The sequence below is a fragment of the Thamnophis elegans genome, chromosome 14, assembly GCF_009769535.1.
Source record: "Thamnophis elegans isolate rThaEle1 chromosome 14, rThaEle1.pri, whole genome shotgun sequence".
Classification (NCBI taxonomy): Eukaryota; Metazoa; Chordata; class Lepidosauria; order Squamata; family Colubridae; genus Thamnophis; species Thamnophis elegans.
In genome coordinates, this window is record NC_045554.1 from 48,645,674 (window position 1) to 48,659,084 (window position 13,411).

Consider the following 13,411-nt stretch of genomic DNA (forward strand, 5'->3'; position numbering starts at 1 on the left):
TGACCAACCGTTGCCTCTCTGATCTGGGCGTGGAGGGTTGGATCATTTCAAACCCTCCCCTTAGAGAAGCTTGGCATGTGGGGTGGGAGGGACACTGGGGACCCTCCCCCTTTTAGGTGGCTAAATTTTTGGAAGTGATTCACATCTGCGAGCAAAGAAATCCTGGTGGCATTTCAGACACAAGGGGGTAGCATTTAACCATCTTCTGAGTGCTGTCATGGGTGGGGGGGGGATCAAAGTGAGTCAGCTGCAGCAAAGCCAGGGACCCCCCATTCAATTGGGGAGGGGGGGGAATCTCAGGCCCAGCTTTCCTGCTGCTCCCTTGCATCCAACACAGCCTATCCCTGTGACGCTCGAGTACGCCTCTCTCTCCCTGTCCTGAACGCACCTGGCATCCCCCCCCTATGGGCTGGTGGGTTTCTCACTCACCCGTATCCCGCCAGGAAGCCCAGGCTGGGGGGGCTGACTTTGTCGCTGAAGATGACCATGGGCAGGATATGGCACTCCTCCTGGCAGTCAGCCAGCTGGATCATCCACCACTCCAGGAAACTGGTGCTGCTATTCCCGGGCCGGACCCTCTGCTGTTGTAGCTGCACTTCCACATCCAGGTAACTGTCTTCTCCGTCTGGGAGAGGAGACGGGGAGAGGGAAGAAGGGGCCGGAAAAGGGACACCCCCTCCCACTTACAGAGAGGCGTCCATCCAGGCGCTGAGAGCGCTCTTCCTCATGAGTTGCCCCCCGTTTCTTAAAAGTCCTCCCAGCCCCGATTGCTCTGTTTAGGAGCGGCATCGGGGAGGGAGGGGTATATATTAGGCTAGGCAAGAATTTGGTGGTAAACTAGAATTATTTTGACATACAAGAAATTGTACTTCGATGTCTTACTGATTGAGGAATGGTGAAATGTTTGCCTTAAAATACATAAAACTTTTGAAACGAGAAAAAGATGCTGTATCTGTCCGTTTGACCTTTTTAATTCCTTCTGCTGCTCTTGCTGGGGCTTCAAACTACGTGTCACCAAAATTCAAGATTCCTGACTGCACAACACTTAATTTAGAGCTCTGTCTCAAAGACAAGCAGGGAAGCAGAGATGGAAGGCTAGCCAAAAATGTCTGTGGCCTGATTTTGGCCTTTTTAGGGACAGGGAAATGGAGCCATTTGTGCTCCCCCTCCCTTTAAAAAGGCAGAAAACTGCCCCGGCTGTTCTTATGATGGCACACGGGCATTTCTGCTGCTGCTGCTGGTGGTGGGAGTGGGTTCTGGCCCCTGGATTCTTTTCCAACTAGCACCAGGAACCCACATCAACATGGCTTAGGACCCGGGTATCTGCGAGACCGTCTGCTGCCACACACCTCCCTCAAACCAATAAGATCGCACAGGATGGGCCTTCTCCGGGTGCCATCAGCATGACAATGCCGGCTGGCAACGCCTCAGAGTAGGGCCTTCTCTGTTGCCGCTCTGGCCCTGTGGAATGAGCTGCCCCCTGAGATCCGGGCCCTACCCACTCTTGTGGCCTTTCGCAAAGCCATTAAAACCTGGCTTTTCCGGCAGGCTTGGGGCTGTTGACCCCTTGATGGAGGTCCAGCCCCCTCCTGATTGGGTGTCTGTTGTGTTTCCCTTTTTAACTTTGTTGTGTCCAATTGTTTTTAATAATTCTTTTTAATCTTTTTTCATTTCTGTAAGCCGCCCGGAGTTTTCCGGGATTGGGCGGCATAGAAATTTAATAAATGAATGAACTCAGAGAGAGGAACTGGGGAATTCAAGGTCAGTCTTGAGTCTCTGCAAAGCAGTTTCCGTCCGGTGTCCTCACCTGGGAGCAGGGGCCCAACTGGGTCTGCCTCGGGGCCACTGGGTGCCCGTATGTAGGGTGGGAAGAGGTGGGGTATCCGCCTGGAACAAGGACAAAAGACAGCCAGATAGAGCAGCCTGAAAACACAGGCAGCCTTTGCAAATGGGTGAAGCCGCGCTGGGCTTCAATTCAGACCCCTGCAGTCGAGGCCCTTCCGCCACCTCGCTGGCCCCACAGAGTCACTGGCCCACTTGGCCATGGGTGGAGTGGGGGGGGGACTCACACAGGGGCATGATGGGTGCCCTGCAGCATGGCAGCCAAATTTTGCCGCACGAGACTCTTCTGGTTGAGGTCCATCGTGTGCTTCTGGCTGGTGTATTCCGTTTTCCCTCCTTTGCTGAGATCCCTGGTGGAGGAGGAGGAGGAGGAAGGAAAGGAATTTGAGGAGCCAGGAAAAGTGGAAGAAAAGGTGGCAGGAGGAGCACCCCCACTCTGGTTTCCGTCCCCTCTCTCTACCCATGGAGCTCTTTTGCACCCACAGCCCCCTAAGCACGGCTGGCTGAGGAATTCTGGGAGTTAAGGTCCCAAGACTTCAAGCTGCCAAGGCTGGAGACTCCTGTCCTAAGCCTTGAAGTGCTGGGAGGAACAATCTTGGGAGCCCCCCAGGCAAACTCACAAGGCCAATGGGGGCGTCCTTGGCTGAGCAGGCAGCGCCCCGCCCTGCAAGGGAGGCTTCCCGGCCTTGGTCTGAGATACCTTTGGAAGTTCCAGGTGAAGCGCAGAGTGATGTCCGAGGAGCCGTTGTGCAGCTCCTGCCACAGCTGCTCACGGCTGGGGGGGCTGATGCTCCACAGGGACCCGGAGCTGCCCTCAATGCGGGCCCAGGCGACATCCTCGTAGCCGTACTGGGTGATGAACTGCATGGCTAGCTGCGGGCCGCAGAGAGTCCCACGTCAGCAGTGCGCAGCTTGGCAGCCCCCCTCTCCCCATTCAGCCCAAGCCCACCACAGCAGGGCTTCCTTTCATTTTAATGGGTGGGGGAGAGATGGGGGTCCTCCCACGCACCCCCCTTGAACGAGGGCATCCCCCTCCCTCGTGCCGTACTCTCTCCGCCAGGACTCACCGGCTCCCGTTCAAACTTATTGGTCAACTGCTCGTAGTTCTGGGGGGTGAAAGGCTGGATGGACTGTTGCTGGGCACTCATGGTGAAGAGGGGCTGAAGAAGAAAGGAGGGGGGCAGGGGGAGGGGATCCAGTTTCAGGGACACCGTCAACCCTGATCCATCCCACAAACACTCGGTTCCAATAGAGCAGGTGTCACAGCTAGCAACAGGGGCACCATCAACGGAGAGACACCCCCAAGATACAGAGGAGCTGGGAGAGATTCAACCTGCCCAATCTCTGGGTCTCTCTGGGTGCAAGACCCTTGGGGGGCTGCAACTGCTATAAGAGCTAAGCCCACCTGCCCCTGGAAGCCGACATGGGCCTTTGCCAAGCTACAATGTCCAGCCAGCATGGCTAACCGAGAGGGACGTTGGGCGTCATGGGCCATCAGCATCTGGGAACTGGGTGGCCTATCGCTTCTCCGCCCGGCAGTTCCTCTCACCTCGTAGCCCCCCAACTTGAGGGTAACAGTGACATCGATGGGGTGGTTGACCACACCCACCACCGAGCGGACGAGGGACATGAATAGCAGCGGGAACCAGATGATGCAGATGAGGAAGAGGATGATGAGGCCTCCCATGCCGTATTTGACAATCTTCTTCTTTTTCTGACCCTTGGGTTGTGGGTATTTCTGCAGGGAGAGCTAATGGGTCAGCTCATGGCACCCGGGGTCTTCTCCCAAAAGCCCCTTGCCCCCCCCTTCCAGTTGTGTTGGGCTACAACTATTATCCTACTAAAGGCCCCTCCTGCTCACTACAGGGATTGTCTTGGGGATGAAACCCTCGAGAGAGAGAAGACCCAGCTCCACCATGCTTCTTCCCCTTCCGTGGAGGCCCACCTTCTCCGTCTCACGACTGCACTTGATGATGAAGATGTTGGCGTAGATGTCTTCCACACACATCCAGTTGGAGAGGGACAGGGTGGTGTCCGTCCAGACCCAGTCCATGACAGCTCGCAACTCCACCAAGAAAGGCACCAGGCGAAACCTGTGGAGCCAAGAGACGTGATCTTCAGATCCTCCAGGGGTGGGTTTGGGGTTGACCCACGACAATTCTGCAGAAATCTGTGCCACCACTTCCTTCCCCCCGACCATCATGGTGCGTGGTGCTTACTATGAGGTATGGTAAAGGAACGGGGTAGCAGATGCAGAGACACATGGAGACAACGGAGGTGGCGGAATCCATGTTCTCAGCTGCCCCCCCAAAGAAAGGTTTGCATGTTCTACCTTGCTGCAAAGCATTCTACTTTCCCCCAAAGGGGTCCGTCCTGCTGCCTGCCTGCCTCTGCTTAAAGGACCGCATATATCAGGCCCCACTTCTCCCAGCAGCCCCCTCCCCTCTTTTTCTGGGGGCTCAGCTGTTACCCTTGGAAGAGGAAGAGGTTCAGGTAGTTGTATTTCTTGGTGAGGAAATTCCCCAAGATGCGGGTAGGGTAACCGCAGCGAATCTGGTAGGCGGAGAGGCCGAAGTAGATGCACTTGACGAAGTACCACAGCTGGGCCACCGCATTCTGGCTGAACTTCCTGGGGAGGGAGAGCAAAGAGGGGCCTTTAAGAGGAGGAGGAGGACCGAGGCAGGAGGACCAGGGGAAGCCAGGAGACGGCCACGCACCTCTCGGTGACGGCGGGGAGAATGAAGAACATCCAGATGTGGATGCCAAAGACCAAGATGACCTGGAAGATGAGTTTGCCCAGGACGCTCTTGCGCAGGTAGAGAGCCCGGTCGATGATCATGGTGGAGAACTGGATCAGAAGCATCACCAGGAACGCCTGGGGCACCTGGTCTTCGGAGAGCGAGGACGTGATGTCGGCTGCAGCCGAGTGCTTCTGCAGGGGAAGAGAAGCTCAGGGGGGAGGGACACACCTCGTCCCTCCCTCCCCCATTCCCCTGGGAGCTGCTCCACTCCTCTCCAGGGACCCCCAGGCATAGCCCCAGCCTTCTCTGAAAGGGGGGGGGGCGGTAGCGGCCCTGCGATGAATCTCAGAGACACTTGGAATTTGCCACTCTTATTTCATCCAAACTTAGCAAGGTCCCCAAGCAGCAGAGAAGCCCACTGGAGACCCCTGCCCCGTCCTCTCCTCCTCTTGCTTCTTCACCAGTTCTGGGGGTCAAAGGCTCTGCCGGAACAGTCCAAAGGGCACCTGCTAGATGCCCAGGGACTACAGCTCCCAGAATCCCCAGCACTTGACTTAAGAACTTCCGGGAAGAGCCACCCCAGGAAAACCACTGGCCACGGCTGGAAGAAAGCAGCAAATGCCGAGTGGCACCGCCAGACTTACTCCGAAGGCCCAGAAGCCGAAGATGACGATGATGAAGTCTACCACATCGGCCAGGAACATGAGGGCGTAGACATCCGTGGCAGCCCGGTACTTGCTGTGCAGGATGTCCTGAAAGAACCGGCAGGCCGGCTGGACCGTGCACGCTCTCCTGGAGGAAGAGGGGTGGAGAGGGTTGACTGGGGCTCTGTGTGTGTGTGTGTATGTGTTGTGTGTGTGTGTACTTTCTCCAGGTGGCTCCGGCGCAGAATTGCCAATGGCCAAGAAGTCCGGACTCAAGTCCACCTCTGTAGGGTGCAAGGAAGGGCCCAGCCAGAGTCACAGCCCAGCAGGAGAGAATTGGCATTACTGCCCATTCACACATCCGTTCGCTTGGTTCCTGCGCACACTGAATGCGCGCTCTGCGTGTGTGTGCATTTGCACCTAAAAGGCTCTGCGCACGCACACGTCAGAAAAGGGGGGAAATCAACTGTTCAAAGTTAGTGTAGCAGGAAGAAGCTAAGATCAATGCAGAGATGTTATTAACCTCTTTTTTTATTTCTTTTTTCTCAATATATTTTAGACCGTGTTTGTTAAAAATCTATACCGTGTACGGGCTCTGGGAAGTTGGGGGGGGGGGAGGGAGGAGGGGTGTTAGGGGGGAGGGTGGGGGAGGGTGGGGGAGGGTGGGACATATACTATGAGTTAGATTTCAATGCAATGCGATTTCACATGTATACTGTCCCTCTTTAATTTCTCTGTAAAAATAGGACAAGCTGAATACATTGACATATAGTAGAAATACACCAAGGGGAGGAGGAGTGGGATAGAAGGAAGAGGGGTAGAGGGGGCGGGAGGGAGGATGGGAGGGAGGGTGAGAAGGAAGGGAGGGAGGGGACTGGGAGAGAGGAGTGGTAGAGGGGGAGGGGAAGTAGGGTAGAGGGGGATGATGGATGGAAGATGGAAAGTTGGAGGGGTGGAAGAAAGAGGTGTACGGAGAGTGAAAGAGGTATATTGGGTTTCTATTTCTGGGGGTATTGTTGACAAGAGGAATTGCTGTGATTATTGTTTAATGTTGTATGGCCCCAGCTATGCACAGTGTATATGTGACTGTATGAAAATGGAAAATGGAAAATAAAAACATTTTAATATAAAAAAGAAAAGGGGGAAAATCTAAATTTTTGCAGTGAAGATTGTTCTGTGCAAGCGCAGACCCTAAAATCAAGATGCCAGCGCCGATGATGGAACCGGTTCGGGGGCGTGGCAGGCTGAGTTACTACCTACCCGGCTGAACCGGTCCAAACCGGTAGGAAGCCCCCTCAGGGCTGCACACTGGGCTGAGCCATAAACCCAAGGATTGCAGAGAAGCAGGGACCTTGGTGGAGCATGGCCGGAAGGGCAGCCTGGGGCAAATGGGCTGGCATGTGTTTTAAGACCAAAGCAACGAGATAATATTGGGAGGAGGCTCAGTAGACCCCTCCCCCACTCACCGAGCCCAGCACAATCCGACTTGCAAGGCTCAGTTTAGAGCCCCCCCTCCCCACCCAGCAGGCTTAGCTTTTGCTGTGGAACGGATTCCCCCGTCTGGTCCATCTAATTGTAATGACAATGGCCGAACACAATGCATAGCAATAGCAGCAGCAATTAGACTTATATACCGCTTCATGGGGCTTTCAGCCCTCTCTAAGCGGTTTACAGAGTCAGCATATCGCCCCCAACAACAATCCGGGTCCTCATTTCACCCACCTCGGAAGGATGGAAGGCTGAGTCAACCTTGAGCCGGTGAGATTAGAACAGCCGAACTGCAGAACTAGCAGTCAGCTGAAGTGGCCTGCAGTGCTGCATTTAACCACTGCGCCACCTCGGCTCTCTCTACCTGCCACAGCCAAACCATCCCCAGCATGACAACCCGTGTTCCTTGGTGAGGATTCACCCACAGGTTGTTGCCTGCCCTTCCTCCCCCACTACCAGCCCGGTTCCCCATCACTCACGCAGAAGCCAAGAAGTGCTTCATCTGACGTTTGGCAGCTTGCATTTTTTCTCTGGAGGCCCCTGATTTCTTCTTCTTCTCCTCCTCCTCCTCTTCCTCTTCCTCCTTCTCCTCTCCTTCCTGCTCCTGGATCTCTGGGGCTTGGAAAGAGAGAAGCAGGATGGACTCTTGGCCCATCTACGCCTTCTCCCCACTGATGTGCTTCAGCCAGGGAGCCTCTGCCCTCCCCTCGTCCCTCCCAAACCTCCTGGGTTCATCCCAGCCAGCAGGTGCAGCCAAAGGAACCCTCTCCGGCAGAGGCTCCACCAGGCCGGTGGTCTCTCAATTCATCTGTGCCCTCCAACGGGACCCAGACATTAATCAGTGGAATGAATGCAAATCTCGAATGGGTGAATAAAGTCAATGACCTGCCCTCCCATTTTGCCTTTAGGAACCTACTTTGACCGCCTGGAGATTTGCTTCCTTGGTTCTTCTTCTTCTCCTCCTTCTTCTTCTTCCTGAACCGAGAACGGAGGCCTTTCTGCACCTCCGGCTTCTCCTCCATCACCACCACCTCCTCTGCCTCGGGGCTGGCCGATGCCGAAGGCTCCGGCTCCTCCTTTTCCTTGGCCGCATCATCTCGCGGTTCTTCTGTCTCCAGCTGAGGCTTGGGCAGGAGGTCTTCTTCGTGGTCCCACAGGCCGTAGCTCTGGAGAGGAGAGAACTCCTTCAGAGAGGGGCCGAGCTGTGCCGCAGACCCAGAGAAGGCTGGGGGAAAACCAGCCTGCGTCTCTGGCTGAGGATTCCTAGCAACTCCCCAAATGCCAGGTGCCCCTCGGCCTCAGCCACGCTTGCTCTCCCAGCCCAGCTGGGGATCCGGCTCCCTTCTTACCAGCAGGAGGGAGCGGTGGAAGAAGAGCACCAGGAGCTGGATCAGGTCGTATTTGATGTAGTTGTCGGTCTTCTCGACGCCCAGGATGCGAGGGGCAAAGAACGGCTTCCCCTCGTAGCGCACCATGGTGGTGTAGCTGTTCCAGGGGAAGAAGCCGAACTGGAAAAGGTACTTGAGCACCACCATCACCTGTGCAAGAAGAATCCGGGGGAGGAGAAGAAAGGTTTGGTTCTCCGGCATTCCATTTTCTACCAGAGGGCTCTCCTCGCAAGGAAGGGTGGAAGGCAACCTCTCTCCTCATTATCTGAAGCCTAACGGTTCCACCACAAAACCGCGTTCGACTAAAGCGCGCTCGACGAAACCGCGTAGCTGACGTCATCACAGCGCGATGAAAAAAGAACGCTGCGAACGCTAAAGCTAAAATTAACCCCTAAACCTAAACCTAACCCCCCTAAACCTAATCCTAAACCTAATCCTAAACCTAACCCTTAACGTAACGCTAAACCTAACCTTAAACCTAACCCTTAACGTAACGCTAAACCTAACGCTAACCCTTAACCTAACCCTAAACCTAACCCTTAACCTAACCCTAAACCTAACCCTTAACGTAACGCTAAACCTAACGCTAACCCTTAACCTAACCCTAAACCTAACCCTAACCCTTAACCTAACCCTAAACCTAATCCTAAACCTAACCCTTAACCTAACCCTTAACGTAACGCTAAACCTAACCTTAAACCTAACCCTTAACGTAACGCTAAACCTAACGCTAACCCTTAACCTAATCCTAAACCTAACCCTTAACCTAACCCTAAACCTAACCCTTAACGTAACCCTAAACCTAACCCTATCTGAGGGCCTTCTCAGCAGTAGCCCCGACCCTTTGGAACGAGCTCCCCGTGGAGATTCGTACCCTCTCCACCGTCCAGGCCTTCCGCATAGCCTTGAAGAACTGGCTCGCCCGTCAGGCCTGGGGATAAGAATTGCTACCCCGCCCGAATGATGAATGAATGTTGCTTACTATTTTTATTATATGTTGTTGTCTTAATATTGTATTCCCCTCTCCCTGGTTTTCTGTGAGCCGCCCTGAGTCCCCTCAGGGAAAAGGGCGGCCTACAAATGCTAATAAACCACTAAACCACTAAACCACTAACGCTTAACCTAACCCTAAACCTAACCCTAACGCTTAACCTAACCCTAACCCTAACCCTAAACCTAACCCTTACCTTAACTTGAATCGGCTTGCTTTCAAAGCGCTATTTAAAGCGCCCTTTTTTCTCCGCGCTCGCTGTTGTCGCCCTGCTGATGACATCAGCGACGCGGTTTAATCGGGCGCGCTTTAGTGGAGCGCGGTTTTGTCGTGCCACGAAGCCTAACAGCTGAAGATAAGTTGCCTCTGAATATGGAGGCTCTACTCTCAACCATCCAAATGAGTCCAGGGCCTGGGCGAGACTCAGCCAGTATCTTCAGACCCCTTGGGGCCCAGCCTGGGTCTCTCCCAGGGGGGAAATTCAATTTTTTCTTTTACTACCGGTTCTGTGGGTGTGGCTTGATGGGTGTGGAAGGAGAAGGATGCTGCAAAATCTCCATTCCCTCCCCACTCTGGGGCCAGCCAGAGGTGGCGTTTGCCGGTTCTCCAAACTACTCGAAATTTCCGCTACCGGTTCTCCGGACCCTGCTGGATGTCACCCCTGGTCTCTGCTGAACAGGCCCTTCCAGACAGCACAGAGAACCCTAAGCCAGAGTCCCTGAAGCCGCCGCCCACCCCCCCAGTGTGCCATGGTGGGCTCCAGTTCTTGCCGGTAGGGGAATAGAGGCAGTCCAACAGACCAGGCGGGAGGGCACCCAGCGAAAGAAAATCTGTCCAGAGTTTCCCAACACTGGCAATTTCCAAGTAAATGGACTTCAACTCCCAGAATTCCACCGCCAGCATCGCCATTGCTGAGAATTCTGGGAGTTGAAATCCATTCGCCTTCAGCTTGCCAAGCTGGGAAAAGGCTGTGCCAAGCCATTTCTCCCATCAAAATGAGCTTTGAAGACTTCCGCCACCCGCCCGCTGAAGAAGGGCCCCACCTCTGTGTAGACGATGGCCGTCATCCAGAAGGACTTGCTGGGCCGTGGGATGGAGAGCATGGCCCACAGGAAGATGAGGATGGGCAGGACGATGGAGATGACCGAGGCCGTGACCATGTTGTTGAGGATGATGATGAAGTAACAGAGGAGGTCCGAATGCCCAGCCACAAAGTGGTAACACGCCACCAGCAGCTGCACAAAGCGGTTTTGGGAACGGTAGAACTGCTCAGATTCCTCCAGCTCTTCGAAGGAGACACACCTGGAAGAGGGAAGGGACAGGCGCGGGTGGGGAGCAGGTAGAGAAAGCTACGACCGGGAGCCAAGTTCCTCCAAGCTGGAATCCCCACGCCCACCACCATCTGCCTTTCCCTGAGCTGGGCCTGCAACTCCCACAATGCTCCACTCTGCCTGGGAATTCTGGGAGTTGAAGTCTCAACATGCTGGATGGCAGAGATGCTGTTTTTATACTCGTTCCCCTTTGTCTGTCGAAGATGTTCCAGGGATCAACAACCGCATCCTCCTTTAGGAGGGGGGCCGGGGTGGAGGGTGGAGGGAGGGAGGGATATATATTAGGCTAGACACGATGTGTTAGATCTCAATGCAATGTGACTTCACATGTACACTGTTTTTCTCTATTTTTTCTTTAAAAATAGGATAAGCCAAATACATTAACATATAGTGGAAATACACCGAGGGGAGGAGGAGTAGGAAAGAAGAAAGATGGGTAGAGAGGGATGGGAGAGAGGGTGGGGGGGGGGAGGTGAAAAGGACGGGGGGGAGTGGATCTGGAGAGAGGAGTGGTAGAGGGCGAGGGGAAGCAGGGTAGAGGGGGATGATGGAGGGAAGATAGAAAGTTGGAGGGTGGTGGAAGAAAGAGGTGTATGGAGAATGGAAGAGATATATTGGGCTTTTATTTTCTGGGGCATTGTCGACAAGAGGAATTGATGCAATTATTGTTTAATACTGTATGGGGTATACATGTGAGTGTATGAAAATGAAAATAAAATATATTAAACAACAACAACAACTGCATCCTCCTTTGATGGAATAAGAGTTCTGGAACTCCTCCGTATCTTCTTGAGAAAAGTTCTCCAACCTTGGCTACTCAAAGACTTCAACTCCCAGAATTCCCCAGCCAGCTGAACTGGAACCTCCGTGTCAACTCTGGAAGTTAACCGGGGGGGTGTTCGTGGGAGGCCAGGCAGAGGGTGTGCTTTGGCTCATGTGACCCTAAGAAGCCACGGTAAGTGGGGTGCCCTCGCTTGCCCAAGGCAGTACCTGTTCAGGAGCAATTCACTGGCGGTTCTGGGGCGACTCTTAGCACAAGCCAGCAGGTCTTGGGAGTTGCTGGGAAGGAGTCCTGCGTTGTCTGGAAGATCCACGGCTGGGATTTGCTCCTCGCTGGCGCTTCGAGAGTTGTAGCCGGTGCTGTCAGCACTGAAGACCTCTGCCCCGTCGCAGCCGCTGTGGGAGCATAAAAGGGGTTACACATTCGACGGAATTCCCCCTTATTTCCCAGTTCAGACAACATGCCTGCCCCAGAGGTGCTTTTCCAAAAGGCAGCTGGATTTCCTTGTCTCCACACACACCCCCACCCCTGAAAACATTTCATTTCTCATCTAAGAAGCTTCTCCAGTTCGTTTCTGGACGAGAAGCAAAAAGTTTTCAAGGCAAAAAACAAAGTCCGGTTGCCTTTTGGAAAAGTACTTTTGGGACAACCAGGACTTGGATGATTGAGAATATCCACAGACATTCGAACAACATGCTGCGACCCCAGAAGGAAACTAAATGCACCAGCTGGAACTCCTAACTCCTAACTCCTAGAGCCAAGGTGGCGCAGTGGTTAAATGCAGCACTGCAGGCTACTGCTAGATCAGCAGGTCAGCGGTTCAAATCTCACCGGCTCAGGGTTGACTCAGCCTTCCATCCTTCCGAGGTGGGTAAAATGAGGACCCAGACTGTGGGGGGAGATATGCTGACTCTGTAAACCGCTTAGAGAAGGCTGGAAGCTCTATGAAGCGGTATATAAGTCTACTGCTATTGCTATTGCTAACGCCAGAGACCCTAAGAAAATGAACTCGGACTGAAACTGCTCAGGTTCGGTGTGCTGTGCAAGTCCGCTGCTGGATGGGCTCTAAGGGGGGGTCAACCAACCCCATCTCAAGCAGGACAAGGGACTGAACTGCCTACTTCGTAACAGATGGCTGCCAAGAGCCTCCAGGGAAGGAGAGGCTGCCCACCACCACCCAAGGACCAGGGGTGAAATCCAGCAGGTTCTGGAGAACCAGTGGTGGGAATTTTGAGTAGTTCGGAGAACCGGCAAATGCCACCTCTGGCTGGCCCCAGAGTGGGGGGGTGGGAATGGAGATTTTGCAGTATCCTTCCCCTGCCATGCCCACCCAGCCACGCCCACAGAACCAGTAGCAAAAAAAATATGGATTTCACCACTGCACCCGGGGGCCATTGCCACAGCTGCCCCAGAAGCAGCGCTGCCAGATGATGGAGGGGGAAAGGATGATGAGGTGGTGATAGTGGTGGTGGAGGAGAAGACAGAACTGAGGGCCAGAAAGCCTGGGAGATGCACGTTGAAGGTCCACCTTGTCTTGGATCCTTCAAGGGTCCTCCAAGACAGGATCCTTGTCTTGGGCTGACCTGGCGCCACTGGTCCTGCTTTCTGCTCCTGGGAAGGGACCCCACTTATCCTCCCCGGGACGCACCTTCCTCAACTCCTGGGCCCCACAGAGAACAGGCCCAGACTCTGGGCTCACAACCCCACCTGCCGCAAGGCAGAGCCGTCCCAGCTTCCCCTCCCCAGCCCCATATGCACCTGCCTGGAAGCCATGCTGTTGGGCGAGACGGCTGCCGTCCCAGGCAGGGCCGTGTCCTGCGAGGTGTTGTCGGCTGGTGTGGCCGGCTGGTACAGCCTGTCCAGGATGCCTCTTTGAACCTCCTCTGCCTGCGTGGAGGGGACAGGGACGGAGAGGGTTGAGCCTGCTGGAGGAAGCAGGTTCCCCTCCAAGGCAGCCCCAGCCCGGCTGACGGGCGCTCACCTGATCCAGCTGCTGGGTGAGCACAAACCTCTCCAGGCCCAGGATGGTGGAGAGATGCTCGTGGTCCTTGGTGAGGGCCCTCAGCCACCGGGTCAAGCCGTCCACCGTGGCCTGGCACAGCACCCACAGGAAGCGGAGGGCATTCAGGATCCGCTGCAGAACGTTGCTCTTCCCTGAGAAAAAAACAGCCTGGGTAGCTCGCAACATCTCCAGGCAGGAAAGGG

General features: G+C 54.7%; 1 protein-coding gene across 1 annotated transcript in view; it reads right to left on the reverse strand.

Moving 5' to 3' along the window:
- Nucleotides 1–13,411, reverse strand: part of LOC116517413 (piezo-type mechanosensitive ion channel component 1-like) — a 77,903-nt gene that overhangs the window by 681 nt on the left and 63,811 nt on the right. The window contains exons 34-50 of the mRNA XM_032230329.1: nt 13,188–13,360; nt 12,969–13,093; nt 11,416–11,601; nt 10,138–10,396; nt 8,065–8,253; nt 7,632–7,881; nt 7,195–7,333; nt 5,228–5,375; nt 4,560–4,774; nt 4,313–4,471; nt 3,788–3,935; nt 3,392–3,580; nt 2,910–3,002; nt 2,543–2,715; nt 2,070–2,192; nt 1,808–1,887; nt 430–625 (exon numbers count right to left, since the gene is read on the reverse strand). Of these exons, the coding sequence (XP_032086220.1) occupies nt 430–625; nt 1,808–1,887; nt 2,070–2,192; nt 2,543–2,715; nt 2,910–3,002; nt 3,392–3,580; nt 3,788–3,935; nt 4,313–4,471; nt 4,560–4,774; nt 5,228–5,375; nt 7,195–7,333; nt 7,632–7,881; nt 8,065–8,253; nt 10,138–10,396; nt 11,416–11,601; nt 12,969–13,093; nt 13,188–13,360 (2,845 nt within the window). The remainder of the gene's footprint in view (nt 1–429; nt 626–1,807; nt 1,888–2,069; nt 2,193–2,542; nt 2,716–2,909; nt 3,003–3,391; nt 3,581–3,787; nt 3,936–4,312; nt 4,472–4,559; nt 4,775–5,227; nt 5,376–7,194; nt 7,334–7,631; nt 7,882–8,064; nt 8,254–10,137; nt 10,397–11,415; nt 11,602–12,968; nt 13,094–13,187; nt 13,361–13,411) is intronic.